The sequence below is a fragment of the Nicotiana tomentosiformis genome, chromosome 11 (assembly GCF_000390325.3).
Source record: "Nicotiana tomentosiformis chromosome 11, ASM39032v3, whole genome shotgun sequence".
Taxonomy (NCBI): Eukaryota; Viridiplantae; Streptophyta; class Magnoliopsida; order Solanales; family Solanaceae; genus Nicotiana; species Nicotiana tomentosiformis.
The window spans coordinates 104,585,850-104,607,731 of record NC_090822.1 but is presented as its reverse complement, the minus strand read 5'-3'; the positions used below and the strand labels follow the sequence as shown (position 1 = coordinate 104,607,731).

Genomic DNA, 21,882 nt, shown 5'->3' with positions numbered 1-21,882 from the left:
CCTAGGATGGAAAACTTACCTATTTCCGGCGAAAATGTTCCGCTTTTCGTTCTGCTGGCCAGTGCTCCCGTGTGATTTTGCCTTAGGGGTTGTGTTACCCTTGCCTTCCTCTTAGCCCGCCTTGGAAATTTTACTGTTATCCAGTCATTACCCCCATTTGCTTTGAGCGTCGCCGTTGATGTTTTCGGTTTCTCCATTGCTCTCAATGTTGGTTGTATCAGGCATTTCTTGGTTAGAAGCCCAATTCTCCCACACCCTTTCCACATGATTCCTTCACCTTCATACTCGGTTTGTTACCTATGGTCCCGATTACCACGGATGTCCTAAGTAGTATGTCAATGGGTACTTGGTGCAGATCCTTGCATATCTACCTCTGAGGGCGGCAAAAGTGCAAGTATCAATTATTAACAATTTTTCCATGTTCCCCCCCACTCGTTCTAGAATTTCTTTGTCATAGAACTCGGTGGGTAGTTGGGGCAGCCGGATCCATATGGCAGTTGCTTGGATTTTAGAGTTCGCTGGAACAAAGTTTGGTTCTCAGTTCCTGACAGAGAGGAAATGGCCCATAACGAACCATGGGCCTCCGTGCAGTATTTTTTCCGTATTCTCTTCTTCAAAGAATTTCACTATGAAGTAGTCCTAGCCCAAATCTATAATAGCCCAAAGAATTTCACTATGAGCTTGAGTATGTGGTGCGAAATTTTCTTCCCAAAAACCTTAATAATCACCGAGAATCTCCAGGGTGATAGATTCTCATTTTTTGATCCTGGGTTAGGAAGATTTCCTCAATAGTGTCCTCTTGCAATGGCATCTTCAACGTTGCCTCCTCTTGGTGGTAATTTGGGTGGTAGAGTCAAATGATTATCCGCTAGAATTTCTTTGAAGGAATTCTTCTTCGAAGTTATTTCGACTTTCATTGGTGATACCGTAGGGTCCGGTGGGTTTGGCGGTTTTCGTAGTGTTGAGGGGAATGGGTCCTGTACAGGGGGTGTGGATGTGCAGGGAGGTATAATAATTGAAGTGAGATCAGCCGTATTTCTTGTTATTTCCCCTTCTAAAAATATGACCTCTTATTTTTTTTTTAGTATTTGTTATCTCTGTCGAAGGGACTTATTTCAATAATATTTTGGTAAATGTTTGCTCGCCATTTTATTTTTTATTTTTTATTATAGGAAATTTTCTTTCTTATTTTTAATATTTCACAGTATCTCGAGTTTCTCGACTCTATTAAACCACCCAGGTTGCTCCATCTCATTAACGTTAGACTTAATGGAAATTGTTGTGCAACTTTACCCATAAAAGAAAGTCCATAACGAACTTATGGACATGTGAGTGCATGAATTAGGTTTTAAGCCATGCATGTGCATCCCCGACCCTATTATCCCCGGACTCCACGTGTGAAAATATAGTGGGTATGTTGTTGTATATGCATCCCCGACACGTCCAGGCTGCTACCGCACACTTATACGTACACCTCTATATCCTAATTATTTGTAGTTTTTTGTTTTTTGAAATCTAAATTATATAATTTTTATTTATTATTTTAAAATATAATTTTCTTATATTAACATAAGAAGAATTGTTAAAAGAAAGAATCCAGAAAAAAATGTAAAAAATTGCAGCTTGTAATATTTTTCATGTAATTTTTGAATATATATATATTTTTTTAATTTTGTAGGTTAATTAAATTGACTCTAGGAAAAAGAAACATAACAATTAAAAGAGACAGAATAAGTATATAATAGTAGTATATTTATTGAAGAGCCAATTAAGTTGGCAGCCTCTCCATTAAAATATGGACAATGATAAACCTCTTCATGCACACCAAAAGCAAAGCCAATTGTATTTTTCATTTGCAAAAAGACAATGGAAACCCATGTCCTTTCTGTTTTAAAATAATCTTCTCAACCACTTCACACATTATGAACTAAACAACAATTAATCATACCAATTTTTGTCCTCAATCTTCTATCAACCCACCGCGAAAAACAACCCACACCCCTTGTCTCCTTTCTTTCTTTCTTTCCCAAAGAAGAAAGTGCTCAAAGATAAATAATCTTCATATATTTAACATTCTTTTTTGCTATTTTCAATATTATTTCATTACCCTAGTGATAAGCTTCCTTGTGCACAATAAAATTGATTTGTACATTTACAAGATCAAGAGTAATAATATAGAGATATCAAGAAACTACATCAAATAAATAAAAAAGAAAAACAAATCCTATCTTATCTCATCTAAAATCTAAATACGTAGCTCGCAGAACCATAATGCGACAACTTGATTATCATCAACAAATCTGTGCCCGTTCTCAACTTTCTTTCAATCCACATCATTGGGAATCATCAAATTAAAGGAGGAATGAACATTCTCTCGGGCTAAGAATGATGTGATCACATATTTGAGAAATGGTGTTGGGAGGCTTGTATCATCTGTAACTCTGTTGTTGTTTGACATGAGTTATCATCTACCATCATCGTCCTATAGTTAAAAAAAATGGTCATGAAATCATACTTTAAATTCTAAAAGTACTTTTGGTAAGTACGGAATGTAATTTTCTTTTTTGAACCGTGTGCCCAATCAAACATAGAATTATATACTCTGTCCGTTTCAATTCATGTGAACCTATTTGACTGGGCACAAAGTTTTAAAAAAAAAGAGAAGAATTTTGAACTTGTGGTGTAAAATGAGGCACATATATTTTGTGTGATTATAAATCATTGCATAAAGATAAATTGTTTCCAAATGGGGAAAGCTTGACACAGAATAAAAAGAAAATATATTCACATAAAATGAAACGGAAGGAATAATATATATGAAACAGAAGGAAGGAGTATGTTTTAAAATAATCTTGTCCCATAATTTCAAATTATAAGACTTTTAGTATATAGTATAAGGGTAACCATTTATTATTGGTTCTTTCTTGTTTTCTCTCTCTTTTCCTTTTTAGCTACTATTTTTGTATATAATTGTATGTAAGCATGGTTAACAAAAGAGACCATAAAAAGTTTTTTGCTTTCTCATTTTCATGTTAACTAATAAAGTTAGATAATAATAGTAATCTATATTGTTTGGGCTCTTTAAAAATAACAATAATATATTTGCATGTGTATTAATATTTTTGAAAAGTCGAAGAAACACAATTGAAAATATGTTTTTGAACTTACTCTCTAGGACGTGATGCCCATAGGGAACTTAAGGCTCGTAATCGACCATAATATTCCCCTATCACCAAGAAACACCTTGCTGCTTGTCTAACTGTCAATATTCTGTGCAATTGATGAAGAGTTTGTTGTCTCAAATTATCAGCCTGAAATTAATTCATGAACAAAAAAGAAGAAGTCAAAATCTTATATTCTCTAGGATATATAGCTAGAGACAAGAAAATATTATTAGTACAAACATCTTAATCAAACCAAAATAATCAATTAAAAGTTGGAGATGGACACCCTAAATATCAGACAAGGAGGCCCTAGTCTTTAAATAAAAGTTTCAAATTGGTTGAATTTTTGAAATCATATAAGATGTCTTTGTCTGAGATTTTTGAATTATTCTAATTACTGTATTTGGTTAGTAGAAATGTTTCTTTCCATTATTTGGACTAATTTGTTAACGTGATTATAAAATTTTGCTGATAGCTCTTGCAAGGGCATTTATTTGCACAGGCATCATTTTCAGATAGGAACATATCCAAATAAAATGTAATATGGAGTATTATTAATTAGGATAATAATAACTATGAGAAATCAAGTATGCTATATTATCATTATAATTAAAGTGGACCTAGAGAAAAATTAATGTATCTAAAAATAATCCGCACTCTTCCATTATTTGCTCACAATGTTAAAAATATGAGGGTATTCCCTTCGAAGTATATATGAAAAAACTAAGTAATAGCAAAACACCAAAGCCATAATCCAAGGGAGGGGTATCTCTAAAAGCATTAAATTACCAATTATTGCTATAGTGGGGACCAATGTATTAGGAATTTAATCAAGCACCTTTTAATGGAACTACAAGACATTGTTTTGATGACAACCAAATAGATCTTATACTAAGCAGAGGTCGTTTTCCATTGAGTTTAATTTTTTTAATCATCCTTTATATATTAAATATTATAGAATCAAGATTAAAAGGGCATTTGGATTCTACTTTTTTCAAATGAAATCCCAAATAAATGGTAAGTTTTTCAAAAGTGAGAAAACCTAATTATAGACGTTTTAGGGATAATACATAATTACATACCAAAGTTTCGATTGCACCCCTTAAAATTACGGGCGTCCTATGACCCCCTACATTTGTTAGAAGTGTAATCTTTTCAAGCCATCCCGAGTTTCAAAAGAAAAGTGCAAATTACACGCCAATCTTTGCCTGCCACATGTCAAATTTATTTTGTTTTAAATTTTTTTCAGGTTACCTTTTTATTTGTCTTTTTAATTTTATTTTATTCTTATTCTTTTGCATTTTCTTTAACTCTCTTTCTTCACCATTTCTCCCCTTTGTATCCATCACCTTCCGTCCCCCCCTCCCCCCCCCCCTTGCCTGCCCTACCTCACCCACCGGAAACTGTTACCTTAAAAGGTTGTCGGAGATAATAGACAAGATAAAATTTGTGAGGCCCTTTGAATAGTGTAAAAATGATTTTCTAAAATTTTGAGGAACAGGACAATAAATGACAGAGATAAATTGGCAGAAAGATGATGTCGCCGGAATCACCATTTTTTCCGGTGAGAAACATTGTAAAGAAAAAAAACGAGAAAAAGAAAGAAAAATATCGAAGGAAAAAAAAAGTAAAATGAAAAGAAAAAAAACATGATTGTAAAATAAAATTTGCTTCTCATCGGAATCATCAAACTTATCCGGCGAAATACTGCGAGAAAGAAGACAAATGTAAAAATAAAAAAGAAACGAAAAAAAAAAGATAAAAGTCAAGGCATTAATAAATAAAGGATAGAAAAAAAAAGTAAAAAAAAGAAAAAAAGAAAAGAAATGAAAAGGGAAAAAGCTAGGGGGAGGGGGTGTGAAAATTGTGGATGCAGTTTTAAGGGAGAAGTAAACCAGAAACAGAATACAAGAAAAGAAGAAAGAGAAAAGGAAAAAAAAATTAAAATTTTAGGACTTTCACGAGCAATTAGGGGTCATAGGACACCCATATTTTTTATTTTAAGGGGTGCAACTAAAATTTTGATTCAACCCCAATTAGTAATTATGTATTATCCCAACGTTTTATATATATATATATACCACAAATTGTTCATTGATATGACTGCCTACAAAGTACTTTTGGAATCTTTAGTCATTGTATGAAGGAAGTAAAGTGAAAAGATTTTAAAGTAATGATATCTATAACCCAAAAAGAGGATTAAAAGAGAAAACAATGTCTTGTCCTAGTCTTTTTCTTCATCTTAATTTCTTTTTTTCTTACCCACGCTGACAAAAGCATCTTCTTTTCCCCATCAAATCAGGCACAAAAATACCTCAATAAGAATGGACAATGGCATAACAAAATCTAAGTTATAAAGTTTAAACTTTCTAGTGGGAGACCAAGGTGATAAAAAGAGAGAAAGCTTACGATTTTATAAGAAAATTGCCTTTCATCTGTTTAATTAGGTGGATGGTTATTATTTCATACCACTTTTGTACATTGCTTTATAAATTGCTAAAAGGCTACAAAAAAGTGTATATTAGAATATTACCTTATCAGTTTTATACAAACTTTTGTAATGACAGTGAAACTAAAAGACCATATGACAGAGTGGATTATGGGCTTCATATTAGGACAGCACACTAACACAGCCAAGACAGTTTATACTTTTGATAATCCCATATTACTACGTTTGGTTTTATGTAATGGTGTTTAATTGAGCACAAAGTTTAAAAAAAAAAGACGTTTGTAATTTATGATCTATAAAATCATATAAATAATTTTACCTGGCGAACGAAGCCTTCGAGATTGGCAAGCTTGCCTAAGGCAACAGCCATATGATGCATACCATCATTGAGAGAACCAGTAGCAACAGTTTCAATTAAAGATTGTTGTAATTGTTCCAAACCCTGTGAAAGTGCTTCTTCTGCTTGTTGCGATGATTGCTGCAGACTATAAATTCCAACAACTTGCTGCTGCGTTAACGGGTCCAATTGTGTTATCAACATCTGATAAAAGATCATTTCTTTAGCTTGCAACAAATATCAGATCTAGCCGCAGCAGAGCAAATTTGGTTTTCCAAACTTCTATATACTTACGATACAATGTTTTTTGACACAATCAAGTCATTTATAAGATAATTATAAAAAATTATCATAATAAGTGAAATTAGTAATAGTCATAATTTTTTTTTATATATTATCAGAACATATGAGTTACACCGTTCCCGTAATTGAAAATGATAATTAACCCCATACACAAAGAGTATAATTTTAATATACTGACAGTTTGTAAGAATTTCTACACTATCAAGTTATTTATAATATAATTGCACGAAACAATTGTCATAAAAGACGAGTAGTAACCTTGAAGATAAGGCAAACTGTCTGCTACAATATAAAAAAAAGGGTAGCCCGGTACTCTAAGCTCCTATTATGCGCGTGGTCCGGGAGAAGGGTCGGATCACAAAGGTCTATTATACGTGGCATTACCTTGTATTTTTGCAAGAAACTGTTTTCACGGCTCGAACCCGTGAACTCCTCAGTAACTTTACCAGTTCTGCTACGATATACTCCTATGCAATTACACTAATAACGTATTTTTTTTAATACTTCCATCGTATATATATGTTCAATCGATATATAAAACTTCCTCCATCTTAAGCATTAAATACTGAAATCCTTACCTTGATCAACTCAGAAGGCCTAAAACCACCCATCCAAAGGAAGCAGCGTTCAGCTGGGGTAGTCCACATTCCAGTGATGAGATGAAATACATCAGATTTAGCTGCAACTCCTTTTAGTAGGAAAATTTCATCGTAATGAGCAATATATCCATCAACAATTATTCTAAGATCACCATCTCCTAAATGTGCTTGCAATGCAGTTCTAAGCTCAGAAATGTGCCTTTGATCATCATCTAACCATCTTGAATATTCCATGTCAAATATTGCAGCACCTGCTATATATAGATACTTCTTTGTCACTATAGTTATTTTAAGAAACAAAAATATTGTCCCGCGCATTGTATATTAGCATGCAAATACTAAGATGCCATCACACTCCGTATACGTTAGGAGTCCATTGATGAAAAGGGGCGGGGGAAAGCTTGAACCCAATTCCTACCGTGATGAATATGAGCGCAATTGAAATTCTTGGGGAGTTATACATTTGTGTATTGATAAGACCATTTACTATTTTTTGAAGCTCAATCTCTCCCCTGAATAAACCAGATTGCGGCCAATCTTCCTAACCGCGCGCGGACCGGGCTTAGAATGCGTGAAACTCATCAAACGAAAGCGTTGAGACCATAACATGTTACACGAAAGCGACGCTTTCTCTGTAGCGTCAAGTCTAATGTCAAATTTACCCTTATCATATAGTGCTAATTTATCTCATTTTATGTAATACTTTTCTTTATAGTTTGTCTTAAAAAATAACATTCTATTTCTAAAAATTATTTAATCTTAACATCCTCATTTTACGCTTAATTTATTAGGATCCAATAGAAATATTCATTCTTTTATAAAGAAAGAGAAATTTAAAAGGCATGTGTAACTCTCAACACATTCAATTTAAAATGATAATTTTGGTACTTTTCATATGTGTCTTGGTCATTTTAATGTTTTTAAAAAAAAATCCGTTTTGTTAGCATGTAACTATTGCAAAAGCATTGAAAAAGTAAGACCAACAAGCTCAGGATTGAAACTATGTTATTTTTGCAAAATTTAGCTGATATTGGGACATGTTTCGTCTGACGTTGAGGCTTTAACAATTTTGAAACAAATGTAGTAATAGATTTTGACACGTTATTATAACTTAAAACAGATAATTTGCTATGGTCAAATGCGGAGTACTTTTTTCTTCAGTCCAATTCAGAAACCAAGAATTACAAGCTTTGACCTGAAAAAATGGCTCTGTTGACTAAAGCTTACAGTTCTGAAAATTCAGATTTTGGGTGCTGCCTAATGCCTATTGTCAAAACTGTAAAAACTTTTATCTTAGACGTCACTATCAAGATTGACCAATTTCATCTCGTCGTTTTGTAGCATTAATAATAACACAATATCTACCGTATACTCACTCCACTCACCAAAAATTATAATATAGAAAAAAGAGTTAGTACCTTTCTTTTTTTAAAATGTTATTACATTTTTTTTATACTTTCCCCACCCCTAAATATAGCCCAAAAATAATTGGCCACCCCTTGAAAAAATATCGAACTTTACCAGAGCTGATGTTGGCACCAGCAGCAGCACCACCTCCCATGAAAAGCCCCTGGTTGACACAACCAATTAACACGAAAAATCTATTAATAAAAATCCCATTTGAATTTAGGATATGTTTAGTAAGACGAGAAAGTAATTTAATAAAATATTTTGATAATTTTTGTCATACATCCAAATAAAGTAAAGAAAAGAGTGAGTCATTTTCAACCTGAGATCTCGCCCTCTGAAGTTCTTGTTCTAGCTGAGCAAGTCTTATCCTACTTGTTTCTAGCTGTTGTACATAAGCCTGCACATACTCAAATTTAACTATGTAAAATATACAATAAAAAAAAACACAGAGGAGCTTCAGATTTCACAGCTGAAAGAAAAGAGTATTTTTTTTTTTATACCTTTTTTCTTAGTCTACTCTTCCTTGCTGCTTCTCTATTTTGAGCTAAACGTCTCAAAGTCTGCAGTGAACAATATTAACAAAACTTATTCTAAGAAATCTATTAAACAATTAGATTAAAATATTAAAATAAATTTTTTAATTATAACATAATAAAGGGCCCACTGAAGGAACAAGATAAATTAAAAATGGGGGCACCACCTTAGCGTCAACCACCCTATCTGAGGTTGAACCAGCACCCTTTCTCTGCAAAAATATAAGTTAAAAATATTATATTTAAATTAATGTAGTTGATTAACCTGAAAAGTAAACATCTTCAAAAAAAATTTGTAATTACGTGAAGTTAGAATTTTTCTCCTAATCTTCATTTTGTGTCACCTCTTTTATATTCTTAGAAATTAAATAAGAGGTATAACGTGTCAAAAATGACAGGTATCTTTTGGAAGACTTTATGATATTTGACTAAAATCAATTTGTAATTATATAAACACTGTTTAGACTGTAGGCATATATTATATTTTATTTCCGGAAAAGAATAAAATAGTGAGTATATATCTGATGATGTTAACATGAGCAAATCCATTAAATCACCTGGCATTCTTCTGGATTTGGTTTCTCTACTCCCAACAAAGATTAAAGGACAAGGAGTTAACTACAGTTTTGGGGGATAGAAGAAGAACATTATGAACTAAAACTTGAACTACAGTTCTAAAAGTTAGTCATTAAAAAACCATTTGTTTTTTTTTAAAAAAAGGATAAAGAACAAATAATATTGTTACTGTAAAGATACTCTTTTTCCCTTATCTCTTGTCAGAATATAAATTAGAAAATCAAATAAGAGACCAGAAAACTCAGCCTTTATTTTATTTTCTTGGCAGTTGGGATTTGTGATTGTTTTTTGTACCTATATAAAACAGTGAAAATGCCACCTATTTTCCTATTTCTCATTGTGAAGGAAAAAAGATAACCTTTTCATAGTTGGGTTTTGAAGCTGGCTCAATATGTGACACTATTGTTCTTGGACTATCACTTGCCATTTCTTGAAGTTGTTGTTGTGGTATCTGAATTTGCTGCTGATTCTGTTCAAGGGACTGGTAATCTGAAGATGGTTTTCCACTGACAGGAGATTCTGGTTCCAAATGAGGTTCACCTCTGCTTGAAAAAGTGTTTAGTGCTGAACCTGAATCACTACTCTCTTCTCCTGATTTTGAGCTTCCCTGTATGCAAAAACTAGTTTAAGTTTTATGCACCGGCAATTAAAAAAAAATTTCAAACAATCATGTCATTTATCAATATAATAAATGCTCATTAGTAACTTAATAAGAACTAATGAGTGGTGAAACTAGAATTTTTCAAGGGTGTTCAAATTTAAAAGAAGCAAAAGAAAAATTCGATAAAGGGTGTCAATATATGTATATATCTCTAAATTTTTTATTTATATACATAATATAATTTTTCGATAAAGTAGTCAATTGACCAGTAGCTTCGCCAAACTACACTAATATAGTAAAAACATATTACAGTTTGAGGCTGTATAACTTAAGCTAGCTTTGAAAATCTCAGAAGCTCCATTACCAACCTTCCAAAATCAACTAAAGTAAAAACTCAACAAGTTTATTGAGAAATACTGTAGAAGTTAAAAAAGAGTTTCCTATTATGGATAAAAGTTGAAGCTATAATAGTAGTAAAAATGGCCAAGAGGAATTAATTGTTTTTTTGGGGGGGGGGGTAGATGTACTCTTGGGGTGTGATGGAATCTCGTAGGCCAAGAAGGGAACATCTCCAGAGTTGCAGCAGGTCTGTTTGTGGCTGCATATAAAGCTGCACAAAATCACAAAAGCAAAATCTCTCAACATCAGCACAATGAAAAATAAAACAAATTAAAGAGAAAGTAACAAAAAGACTTCCTACACATTTAAGGCCTAAAAAAGGGACCTTTTTTTATTTCTTTTTCTTTTGGTAGCAGCAGTTATGGAGTCAGTAAATCATGCAAAGAGTTCAAGTTTCCTTGTATGTAACCCCACGCCATTCAACTATTTGACATATGAATGATTACTGTATTGGAAATAGTAAGCTTCTTACAGAGGACATATTCAAACAACACTACTCTTTCGTTGCTCTTTCTCTGCTTTTTTAGGATAAGGAGTTGGTTACACTTTGCAAACGTCAGAAAACAAAAGAAAGAGAGAAAAAAAGCATACATGCTTTAGCTGCTTCATCATTGCTCATCTTAACTCCTTGCAATACAATAGCTTCTTCCAACTCCCCAAAATCAAAAGCTGGCGGTTCTTGATTACTACACAGGAATTATCAAAAAAAAATAAAAATAAACCCCATATTACAAATTGCAGGAAAAATCCTCATATACAAAGAGGCAACAATAACAAATATACACGTGCTTTACCCTGTCTAAAAAAGGTACTGAGTCAGTTTTCGACAGACTCTCAGCTTAAGAAAGATATAAGAAGCCAAAAAAAAATCCTTACTTTGGAGTGGAATGATACATGAAACTTGTATTAGGAGGATTTAGGCCACGAAAAAGTGCATAAGACATATTGTGATGGTGGTGTGAAGGTCCTGATTCAGCTGATAAACTACCACTCTCTCCTATTCTTTGACTCTCCATGCAAAAAACTTTTTTTTCAGACCATTCTTCAGCTTCCTGATCAAAAGAAAAAAAACTACAATATGTCATTTGATAATACAAAATTTTTCAAGATTAGATGATAGCATAGAAAAAATGAAAAAAAAAAACAACAAGAAAACTACCTGTTTCACCTCAGTTTTAAGGAGCAACTCTTCTTCAGAAACAAGAGGCTAAAGGGGGTAAAGAAAGAAGCTAAAAAGATCAAAGCTTTCTTGTCAAAGCATATATATGTAGCTATATGAAGCCACACCAAAAGAGGGTCTAAAGTATATTTCTCAAAACATGTCTTTTTCTTTACTAAGTTTGTGTTGCTATTGTATCTGTCTTGTTGTGGACATGGCAAAGCTAAACAATCAGCTTTCTTTTTCTCTACTTCTCCAAGAAGAAAACTATCTGATTATTCTGTTTGATGGTAGGGGTGTTGCCTTTTTATGATGTTGTTATCACACAAGTAATTATTGTATCAAATTTTGAAACTCACCTATTGGTACAATAATATCTCTTGTACTTGCTGCTGCAAACCTCTCTCTCTCAGGCCTTTTGTGGGGTTAGAAAAAAAAACATAAATAATAAGAATATTTTATTTCATATAAAAAATTAATATTTTGTACATGAAGAAAAAAAAAACAAGAAAATGGGGGTGGGGACTTTGGCAGGAACCCACTAGAATCAGTGACTCCAACTCCACTCTCTCTCTCTAACCGCCTGTGTTTTCTTATTGGCCCCTTTTGTTAGAACCCTTCAGAGTTGCAAGTACTAGCCACAGAAAAAAGAATAAAATATTTTCTACTACCAAAACCTGTTTGTATTATTTTGAATAAGAATGAGACAAAGTTTTCTTTCAATAAAAGTATGATAATAAAGCTGGAGAAGAAGGTTTACAGTTGTTCCCTTGCTTTAAATGTAGTTCATATTGACTTCCAATATAACATAAGGCCAATGTGAATTTAAGTGAAAAGTTATAAATAAAAAAAAGTGAAAAGTTTGAGCCTGTAAAAAACTGATTTTCTTTTAACATTTGATTAAAAATTATTTTTTACAAAAACATAACGGTTGGGAATAAGGCCAGTAACTTATTGTTCGTAACTTGGTGGATAATTGTTCAGTGCATCCCTCTACCTTCTTCACAAAATGGTGGGGAAATTTTAATTTTTGGTTTTAGCTAATCAAACCAAATCTTGTTAAATGAAGAAGGCACTGCAACTTGTGTTCTATAATTAATTAATCAAGGGTTTGAAATGGATTTGTTTGGTATTATCCTTTTTGTTGATAGGTCAACATCTAAACCCTGTCATCACCTAAAACCATGCCACACCAAGATTCTTTTCCCTTATTAGAAATTTGTTTCATCAACCTTCCCTTGATCAAAAGTCCATAGCAGAGTGGACTTTACCATTTTTAGTATTATTGATAATTGATAATTAGGGCCCCTTGTGTGGACTACAATGCGTTTGCCCTCCAAAAAATGAATATACAAGAGATAGATATTAGATATTAAATCTAAGGCTGGTTTATTGGAGAATATTATTTCTCATGATTCCAGGTAAATTTTGTGTCAACACTAGATAATGGCTCATAATATTTACCATATTCATTAATAAGGACACATAAGCATTTGGGATTGCAGCCTAAGATCGACATAAGGCAAGGATCAAGTAAGATCTCGTTGTTGCATAGTTCAGGTCGGAGCAAGATATAATCAGACGTTCAACAAGTAGTCTAACGATCTTTTTCATTATGTAAGTTCTTTGAGAACTAGTTATTCTTTTCTCTTCTTTTTTTTGAGTTTTGACCTTCAAATAGGTGCAACTTTGATCATTACTTTTTGTGAATTTATATAACATTATTGCTAGTCATCTAAATTTAAATTCAAGAAAAAATTATGATACTATAAAAGTTCGATATTTTTGAAAATTCTTGATTCTATAGATTGGCATAAATGGCATGACATGACCAATGAGAATTCATATAACCGAACTCAATTTGTTTGAAGTTAAAGCGTACTTATTGTATTTTTTTATGAATTTTTAAATTATGCAGGTACTCAATATTGAAGATAGAGAGAGGGGATTGTTGTAATAAGTTCATTTGGTGGGGATAGGTGTTGGAATATACAAATATATAAAATGTTTTATTCATCAACCACCTTTTGTAGCTAGCTATTGTGCCCCTACCAATAATTCCTTCTTAAAAACCAATCATTGGACATACAAAAAAAGGTTTGGGTCCAAAAAGGGAGAGAATTTCCAATGGATTAGGTATGCATGCAATTGAGTGCTAATAACTTTTTTGTTCTAACTCCATGAAACTCAAAGGGAAATGTTCCTCGTGGAAAATTCTCAAAATTCCTTTTGAGAAATATGAGAGTTTCCCTTGGGATAATATCTAAACATTCCCTTTGAAAATATACGCTACTTGTTTATACTTAGCTTGCTTCTCTGTCTTTGGAAGTTGATTGGTTTGGATTATATCTTTATGACATTATTCTATGGCTTCACAAATCTTGTAATATTAGATTAAGGCTTTGCTTGTCACTTAAGCATGGAACTTAGTTACTAAATATTTATTAGTTGCTTCTTTTGTTAGGTATAATCAAAAAAACATCCTTGCTTAATCTCTATTATTTTCTCACTAATTTCAATATTGCATCTAAACTTATCCTACCTAATGGATAATCCAAACATAGACGCCTCCTACTCCAACAATTCTCCAGCCTCAATCCTGACCGTAACAACAACAATAATAACTACGTCTCAATCCCAATCTAATTGGAACTGTTAACTTTGCCTGTGTGAGTTTGATTACATTTTCAGTCCCAAACCATCACTGTAAAAAAACTGAAATTTGCTACGAACTTCGTCGCTAAATCGCTTGTAGCTAAAAAATTCTTGATAATCCGTCGCTAATCAGTTACTAAATAGGATTAGCAATAGATTTTACTGTTTAACTACAAAATTTGTTTGTCACTAATTTCTATCTTTTTAGTTGTGCATGGTGCAGTAGGTTGAGAATCATTGTAGAACTTTTCGGGCCCGTTTTGGCATTAAAAAGATTCATTTTTTTTGAATTTTTTCGCATTTTTTCGAAATTAGTATTTGGCCATGAAAATTTCAACTTTCACTTGAAGTTGAATTTCAGAATTTTTTTCGGAATTTGAAAAACTACAAAAAGTTATTTATTAAAATTTTCACTTCAAAACACTAATAAAAATTCAAAAATAGCTCCAAATTGTATTCATGTCGAAACACAACTCTAATTTTTAAATATCATTTTTAACTTTAAAAAAAAATATTTTTTTTCCGAAAAATCATACTAGTTTTTATGTCCAAACGTCCACTTCATTCCATAGTGAGTCCTCAATCCAGAAACAAGAAAAAATCCTTGCTCTCCTAATTGGAAAGAAAAAAAGAAATTATAAGTGTGCTCTTTTGTAGTGAAAATAACAAGCTCTTTCCAATTATAGGAAAATGGATATTTCTTTTTACTTTAAATGTCAAGAAGAAAATCGTAATGAACATCATTGCAATAAGAAGTGAGAAAATGGCCATATATCTGTTGAATGTCTAGTCATATAAAATTTTTGAATCATAACACTTCTCCAAGAAAGTTTCCACATAACTTTGATGAGTGCTTTCTTGACTCTCAAATTAGTTCAAAAATTTTCAAAATGTTACTCATTCAAATCTCGTACTAGTTTCATGGTCAGAATATTACAAATATAAATCTCTACATCAAAATGGTACGTGAAAAGTGGATTTTTTTTAGTGATTCTTCTTTACTCTTTGAACAAGTCTTCAAAGCAGTTGAAATTGCAGGAATTTCTGACAATTGAAAATCTCAGTACAAACTAATTTATGGATTTTAAGATTTGCAGGCCATGGTTCATGCATATGGAGTTTGACTATTTAGGAAACTAATTAATCTCCTAAACTAATCAAAATTGTGAGGCAACCCCTGTTAAAAATTCCTCTCAATATGACTTGGGCATTGTTGTTATTTAAAAAAAAGATTATTTACAGTTTATTCGTTCATCAAGAAAATTAGGAGGATTAAATTAAATTTCTCAATAATATTGGAGTTGAAAATTTCAATCTTCAATCATCACTATTTGATGTTTCCCTGTGTGTAAATAATAAGAAAGCAAAATACTTGCAACACAATTTGATCATATCTGTGAGTTTAAAGTAGCAGGAATTTATACTAAAGTATCCCCTAAGAAGGTCTTAATTTGCGTCACTATCAGAATTTGCCACCACTTAATAATTAAAGTAATATGCGCTAATTAATAAATAGACTGAATGATTGATTATAAGTTATTTGAACTATTATAATTATATGAGAAGGAAGCAAACTAAAGTCGCTAAAGAAAATTTTAAATTTTAGTTACCTTATTTGAATTAGTGGCTAGGCCTTATTCATACAATATATACATAAACAAAGTTGTTTTGAAAAAAAAAAAACATTTATAATTATTAAGTACAACAAAACAAACAACAAAGAACTTAGTTTTATTTCCAATTACAAGAGATAATATTATCAGATTATAGTATTTGAAACTTCAACTTGTCATTGAATATACTTAATTTGGAAATAATGAATATCATATAAAATCTAACTACAATTCTTGAGCACACCAGCCACAACTACATTAACAGATAAAAAAATGGTTAAACAGCTTTGCCAAAAAAGGCAAGATAGAGGCATCCAAAAGGAAAATTAGAGAAAGAAAGTCTAACGCCATATAAGATAAGGAAACCAAATACCTAAAATGGTATTAAAAAAAAATCAAACCATTTAAAGTATTTTCAGAACCCCCTTCCACAGCTTTCGATACATTATCCAGATAAAAGTACAAATAATTAATAAACCAGGAAAAAATAAAAAGCATAATCACTTTCATAAAGACTACAAAAGAGAAATACTTAATTAATTTGGCAGTTATCCAAAGGTGTGGGCTAGCGGTCAATAAAGTAGATCAAAACTGTGGGAGACTAGGATTCAAATACAAATAGAGGAAAAAAACACTAGACAATCTCTCTTCACCTGCGTAAGCCTTAGTGAGTAGAGTTACCCTTATGCCGATACTGGTAGGAGGTACCAAGCTGGTATTCGGCAGAACTCAAGGTCAAAGGCGGATGTAACATATTAGTACTGGGTTCAATCGAACCCAATACTTTTGACGCGGAGCACAAGTTTATATGTAAAATCTAATAAAATTACAATAAATAGTAGCTCCGAACTCATAACCTTAAAAATACAATGAGTTCAACGCTAAAAACCTTAAAGATTGAACTCATAAAGTTTAAATTCTGAATCCGCCACTGCTCAAGGTGCACGCACGCTGGTGTAAACGCCACCATCATAAAAAAAATGAAGTCAAACTTGTATTCAATCATAGCATGATAAAAATACACTATGCTAAATAATGTCTTGAAATGTTTGAATGTGTGGTCAGACCAGATGATAGGTATCTATCCAGATTGGAGGAAGTCAATTGTTCAAATTTTGTAAAATGCTGAACAGTCCCATTTAAGCTTTTGAGAGAAAGATATGATGTTCAAAAACTAAGTTTGCTGAATGAGCATGCTATTCAACAGAACCATAAAACAATGTATTCAGTAATTTGGTTTTATGAGTCCCAGCATATATTCTGAGTTCTGAGACAAAAGACACAACGCTTCTATGCATCAATGTACTCCAGAACAATTGCTTAACAGACATTAAAACTAACAAGTGCACATTTGACATAGCCAAGCTGCTTCACAAAAGGCTCAGATTGACAAAAAAAGACACTGTTTCTCGGTGTGCGTATGAGAGAGGAAGAGAAAGATCTTGAAAGTAAGGCAATTGGCTACATCTCATTCTGACCAAAGGACAAGGAGACACTCTTCACCCTTAGAAATGGAGATAAAAATGGATTCTTAATAGAACGTCTCAACATGAAAGGTCAACTACACAGCATATATTATGTTCTAAAGTATAAAAATCATAATAAATCATCAATCAAATTCCAAGGCTGAACGTCTAAAAGATCAGACAGATTTGCATTGAGCAATATTCTGAGGAAGCATAACTACAATTTGAATGAAATACATAGAAGAAAGTCTAAAATATTCAGCACATCTGATACTAAACTGCAAGAAAACTGGAATCATCCGAAAAGCGGCAACTAAAATGATGCAGGTCGAAGATACAGTCCTGTAGATGCAGAGTAGACCAAGTGTTCATACAAATTCAATTAACAAATCATCACAACAATAAACAGTGAACAAGCATACAAAGGAAATTCATTCTAGATGGATGAAAGAAACAAAAATTTCAATTTTCTATAATAAAAATAGTGAAATAAATCTATCCAAGACAATATTGATCAAAACTGCTTGTTGCAGATTATTACTATGACATTTCATTCCACCACCACAGCCAGTGGACTAACATACAAGAGATATAAGTCCTGTCAATGAAGCTTAAATCTATTTGTAGAAACAAGTCAAACAACAAATGAGCTAAATCTTAGTTATGAAAGTAGTTCTCATTTCTTTCAATGCATTTTAGTGGTTGATATCTTCTCATATATAATTTTAAAAAAAGGTGAACTAATATCTGTCCTCTCATTGCTGCCACTCCAGTCTTCTAGAAGAAAAGAGTAAAAAACAATCTAAGTCGTCAATTGATTAGGTGATTAACTTTCATCATAATTAAATGAAAAGAACAAGACCGTGGTGTGGTAGACTTCTACTTGTCCGTTTTTAGACATGACCTGTTGGGATGTGAAAAATATCCAACTTAAAGAGAAGATATTTGGAATTTTGACACATTATAGCATACTAGCCCATTTCCTCCATCGATGGTGGGTTTTAAGTCTCCTGTGAAAGAGATAAGAGATTCAATTTGAGATCCAGATTACTTGCTCAAGAAAAGAATTGTAATAAATTTACATCAGCATGCATTCACGCAAGGATATAAAATGTATATGTACACCACGAATTCAAACTCCAGAAAACTGAGAAGACAACTTACCAAACAGTTAACCAAACGGAACTGTTTTTGTTTAAGCATATCCATTATCCACAAGATTGAAGAAAATACAATAAAATAGTAAAATTACCCAAACACACCTAATCAAATAACATCCACCATTAGGGCCAACGACAACAATCATACAGTTTTTTTTTACTGTTTGCTTAGTCAAGTTGGTAAGCTTACTTCAGGTCCAATCTTCATTAGAAGTATTTTAATCATATAAGAGATTTGTATTAGAAAATGTAGAGATTTTCTAGGGTTAGAGAACCTAAATTATTGAATATCAGTTGAGAAGAGTCTAAAAAGAACGACACTGATTGTGAAGATCCATATAGCCAACACCGACTAGTTTGGCATTGATAGTGAGTATTCATATAACCGACAGTCCGACACTAATGTTATAGTAGTAATTGTTGTTGTTGTGCTTCTTTTGGGGGGGAAGGGAGGAGGTGTTGCTAAGAGGAGCTCGACCATGACTCTATAACATGTACACATGTATGATATATCGCTTTTATCCTTATAGAATATACATTAGCTATTGTCCATCAAATTTCTATTCTCCTCTTCAATTTCTTACTTTTTCATTAACAGAGGTTTAACTTTTCGCGCACGGATTTGTCATGTAGTACCTGATAGCAATCAAGACTCAAAATAAATGATATTTCATATTGAGTGAATACTGAAATCTAATCTCCTAGACAACGCATTCCATCGAATTGTTAAGGGTTTCATACATGGATTTGTCATGTAGGAAAACTAATCTTTCACTTTGATGTAAAATGAAATGAATTCCTAGAGGATGCTCTCATGTCAATTGTTAAATTTGAATCACCAGTGTTATAGCAATAGCAAGTAACAGAAACAATTCTCAAAAGGTTAATCTAGTGGAAAGGATCAACAAGGATACTAGTCTATCAACTACCTTTTCCTTTTTTTTAAAGAATCAATTGAAGTGAAGTCGCAACATCATATAAGAAATGTTACTAGGAAACAATTCCACAATCTGAACCAGTTCATTAAGATGATCGATATAAATAGAGAGAACAAGAGGAAGCAAAGGCTTCAAGTTCAATTGAATACCTTTTTCTACCTGCCTTTGCTATTGTTGATTGAGGCCAATATTCCACATTCACGTATGTTTCTGATCTACTCAAATTCAAACTGCACATCTACGTGCATGTATCTCCTCATCAGCTGAACAATAGATGAGGTAAAGCTGGCCAACATTTGGCATTCTTCATGTGTTTTAGTCTCTGAAATCACTCCATGAATAACTAATTTACTGAGATTAGGGCATCTTTGCAGTAAACCAGCAACCCAATGAGTAAAGACGTCATTAATTAGCGCCGATCCCAGCTCCAACACATTGACATTCTCTAATAGAGATAACCCTTGTAAACCATAGTGAAGAATTCCCTCCCTTAAGTCATCTCTTAAATCGTAACTAAGTGCAAGATGGTTTAGTTGTGGGAAGCAAAGTGCAATTGTTTCCACATCCACAATCTCGTCCTCTTCATCAAATACAACATCCCATAACCGGAGGCTTCTCAATGTGGACGATTTCGAAATCATCTGATAAAACTTGGACCAATTTATCGTGAAATTACTAACATTTACAATTTCAAGATTATCAACAGCATCACCAACATCAAGATGTATAATACTAACATCATCAATCTTGAAATACTTCAAAGTTCCTTTTCCAATGAGCTCAAAAAGCTCAAGCGCACAGTCTTTTAAGTGCAGATTCTCAAGGCTATCAGTTTCCAATATAAACTTGTCCAAACTTATTGCTTCAACGTAGATACTCTTTAGCGTACTGCTGTTCAGCTCAACAGTTACCTGTGCATCTGACATTGCAATCTCTGGATTCACAAGTGCTAAAGTTTCAATCTTTGGACAAGCTGTCAGTAATAAATTCAGATCCAATGCCGAAATACTGACATAACTTAATGAAAGGGATTTTAGACAAAGGAACCTCTGATAATTCGGTTCAACCCCTGATACAGAATTATGAGCAAGCACCAACATTTCCAGCTTCTGTCGCCCGCATATATCAAGAATATTGATCTTTGGAGAAGTACGAACGTTGTAAAACAACCATCGCAACGATTCTCTTGTATACATGAGCCAAGCAACCACAATGGAAGCTGAGAACTCGTCCACATCATCCATCAATATGGATAAACATTGTAAGCCTGTTGTTTGAAACAATGTTTGAGTAATCAGTATCTCTAGCCTAATAGTACTTAGGTCTCGATAGAGTGGCCAATCGTGAGAATTGAACGAAAGCGTATGGAGGTGTTTACGACAAGCTTCCCGCCACTTTCTACACGTTGCAGACGCTACAATCACATCCCTCGCTGCCCCTAGTTGGGAGAGGATATTCCCAATGACGTCAACAGGAAGGTAATCCATATCACTAAAAACAAGTAAATCAAATATCAGAATTTAAACTCCAAAATGGATTTTCTCACAAGAAACTTAAAATCAAATCAAATAAAAGGCCAAGAATTTGCAACCTCTCAAGCCATTACTATTATCCTAGTAAGCCCACAATGTGGCATTACCACATTATTAAAGATTTGATTTTTTTCCCAATACTTGCATGAAATTTAAAATTTAACCATCAAATATAAAACTAAATAAACTAAATGCCATAGATTCACCAAATGTACAGACCTAGCCAAAGCAAAAATGCATAAAATGGGAACCTCTGGAACACAAGAAATTCACAATTTCCTAAAATGTGCAATTTGTAACAGAAAAAAAAAGAAGACCAACCCAAGAACTATAACAATTTTCTGATTGTACTTGAAAAGATTACATTTTGTTACATACCCAATTGAGAAAACTGCCAAAAAAATTGAATGATTGATGCCATCCCACAGGTTCACCAAAAACTGAGAAGGAGAAATTTTGAGGTATCATTATTGTGCCCATGTGGATGTAGTATGAGAAGCAAAGAGGAAAGACTATTGGTTGAATGGGACAGACGAAGAGTGAATCAAGGAAACTGAGAATTGGAGATCCGCCAACTGCGATAGGGGAGATAATGAGAGATAAGGGAAATGGGAAAAAACAACTGGGGAGCGACCCACCAAAATTAAGTGGGCGTTTGGACATAAAAATTGTGAAATTTCAAAAATAAAAAGTGAATTATTTTGAGTCAATTGTGTTTGGAGGTGAACACAATTTGAATTTTTTTTTGAATTTTTGTGCTTCTGAAAAATAATTTTTTGGAGTTTTTAAATTTTGTTAAAAATTTTAATATTCAATAAGTGAAATATAAAATTTTCATGACCAAACGTTGATTCCCAAAAAAAGAAAAAAGATTTCAAAAAAGTAAAAAAGAAAAATTTATGGCCAAAAGGCCCCTTTAAAAGAGCGGAAATGAAAAAATAGAGCGGAAAGTTATGAAATGTTTTATTTTCATTCTCTTTCTTCAGCA

The 21,882-nt window shown here is 32.8% G+C and overlaps 2 protein-coding genes across 6 annotated transcripts; both read right to left on the bottom strand.

Moving 5' to 3' along the window:
• Positions 1 to 2,126: 2,126 nt before the first annotated feature.
• On the bottom strand, positions 2,127 to 11,989 carry LOC104106790 (transcription factor TGA9-like). 3 transcript variants are annotated; one of them, XM_018774339.3, is made up of 13 exons: positions 11,890 to 11,989; positions 11,248 to 11,423; positions 10,963 to 11,057; positions 10,500 to 10,582; positions 9,730 to 9,978; positions 8,963 to 9,007; positions 8,763 to 8,822; positions 8,582 to 8,659; positions 8,374 to 8,422; positions 6,832 to 7,106; positions 5,933 to 6,154; positions 3,169 to 3,311; positions 2,127 to 2,482 (listed from the first exon to the last, which is right to left on the bottom strand). In XM_018774339.3, exons 2-13 carry the CDS (start codon positions 11,385 to 11,387, stop codon positions 2,395 to 2,397), a joined length of 1,527 nt encoding a protein of 508 aa, XP_018629855.1. In that variant the 5' UTR covers positions 11,388 to 11,423; positions 11,890 to 11,989; the 3' UTR covers positions 2,127 to 2,394. The 3 variants fall into 3 exon arrangements, with proteins under 3 accessions (XP_018629855.1, XP_009613713.1, XP_009613714.1); XM_009615418.4 differs by lacking the exon at positions 11,890 to 11,989 and adding an exon at positions 11,531 to 11,870; XM_009615419.4 differs by lacking the exon at positions 11,890 to 11,989 and adding an exon at positions 11,531 to 11,870 and having other exon boundaries at positions 6,832 to 7,103.
• A 5,321-nt stretch (positions 11,990 to 17,310) lies between these two features.
• Positions 17,311 to 21,539, bottom strand: LOC104106791 (F-box/LRR-repeat protein At1g67190-like). Of its 3 annotated transcripts, none has more exons than XM_009615423.4 (3): positions 21,259 to 21,539; positions 19,512 to 20,853; positions 17,311 to 17,606 (listed from the first exon to the last, which is right to left on the bottom strand). In XM_009615423.4, exons 1-2 carry the CDS (start codon positions 21,372 to 21,374, stop codon positions 19,578 to 19,580), a joined length of 1,392 nt encoding a protein of 463 aa, XP_009613718.1. In that variant the 5' UTR covers positions 21,375 to 21,539; the 3' UTR covers positions 17,311 to 17,606; positions 19,512 to 19,577. The 3 variants fall into 3 exon arrangements, with proteins under 3 accessions (XP_009613718.1, XP_009613716.1, XP_009613719.1); XM_009615421.4 differs by lacking the exon at positions 17,311 to 17,606 and adding an exon at positions 17,710 to 18,274; XM_009615424.4 differs by lacking the exon at positions 17,311 to 17,606 and adding an exon at positions 17,710 to 18,274 and having other exon boundaries at positions 21,273 to 21,537.
• Positions 21,540 to 21,882: the final 343 nt, after the last annotated feature.

Coding starts and splice junctions, on each gene's coding strand:
- LOC104106790 (XM_018774339.3), bottom strand. CDS start 11,387: ATGGAGAGTCAAAGAATAGGAGAGAGTGGTAGTTTATCAGCTGAATCA. Junction 8,823..8,962: donor ATAGGGTGGTTGACGCTAAG/GTGGTGCCCCCA, acceptor TGTTCACTGCAG/ACTTTGAGACGTTTAGCTCA. Junction 3,312..5,932: donor TCGAAGGCTTCGTTCGCCAG/GTAAAATTATTT, acceptor AATTAATTTCAG/GCTGATAATTTGAGACAACA.
- LOC104106791 (XM_009615423.4), bottom strand. CDS start 21,374: ATGGGCACAATAATGATACCTCAAAATTTCTCCTTCTCAGTTTTTGGT. Junction 20,854..21,258: donor AATTGGGTATGTAACAAAAT/GTAATCTTTTCA, acceptor ACTTGTTTTTAG/TGATATGGATTACCTTCCTG.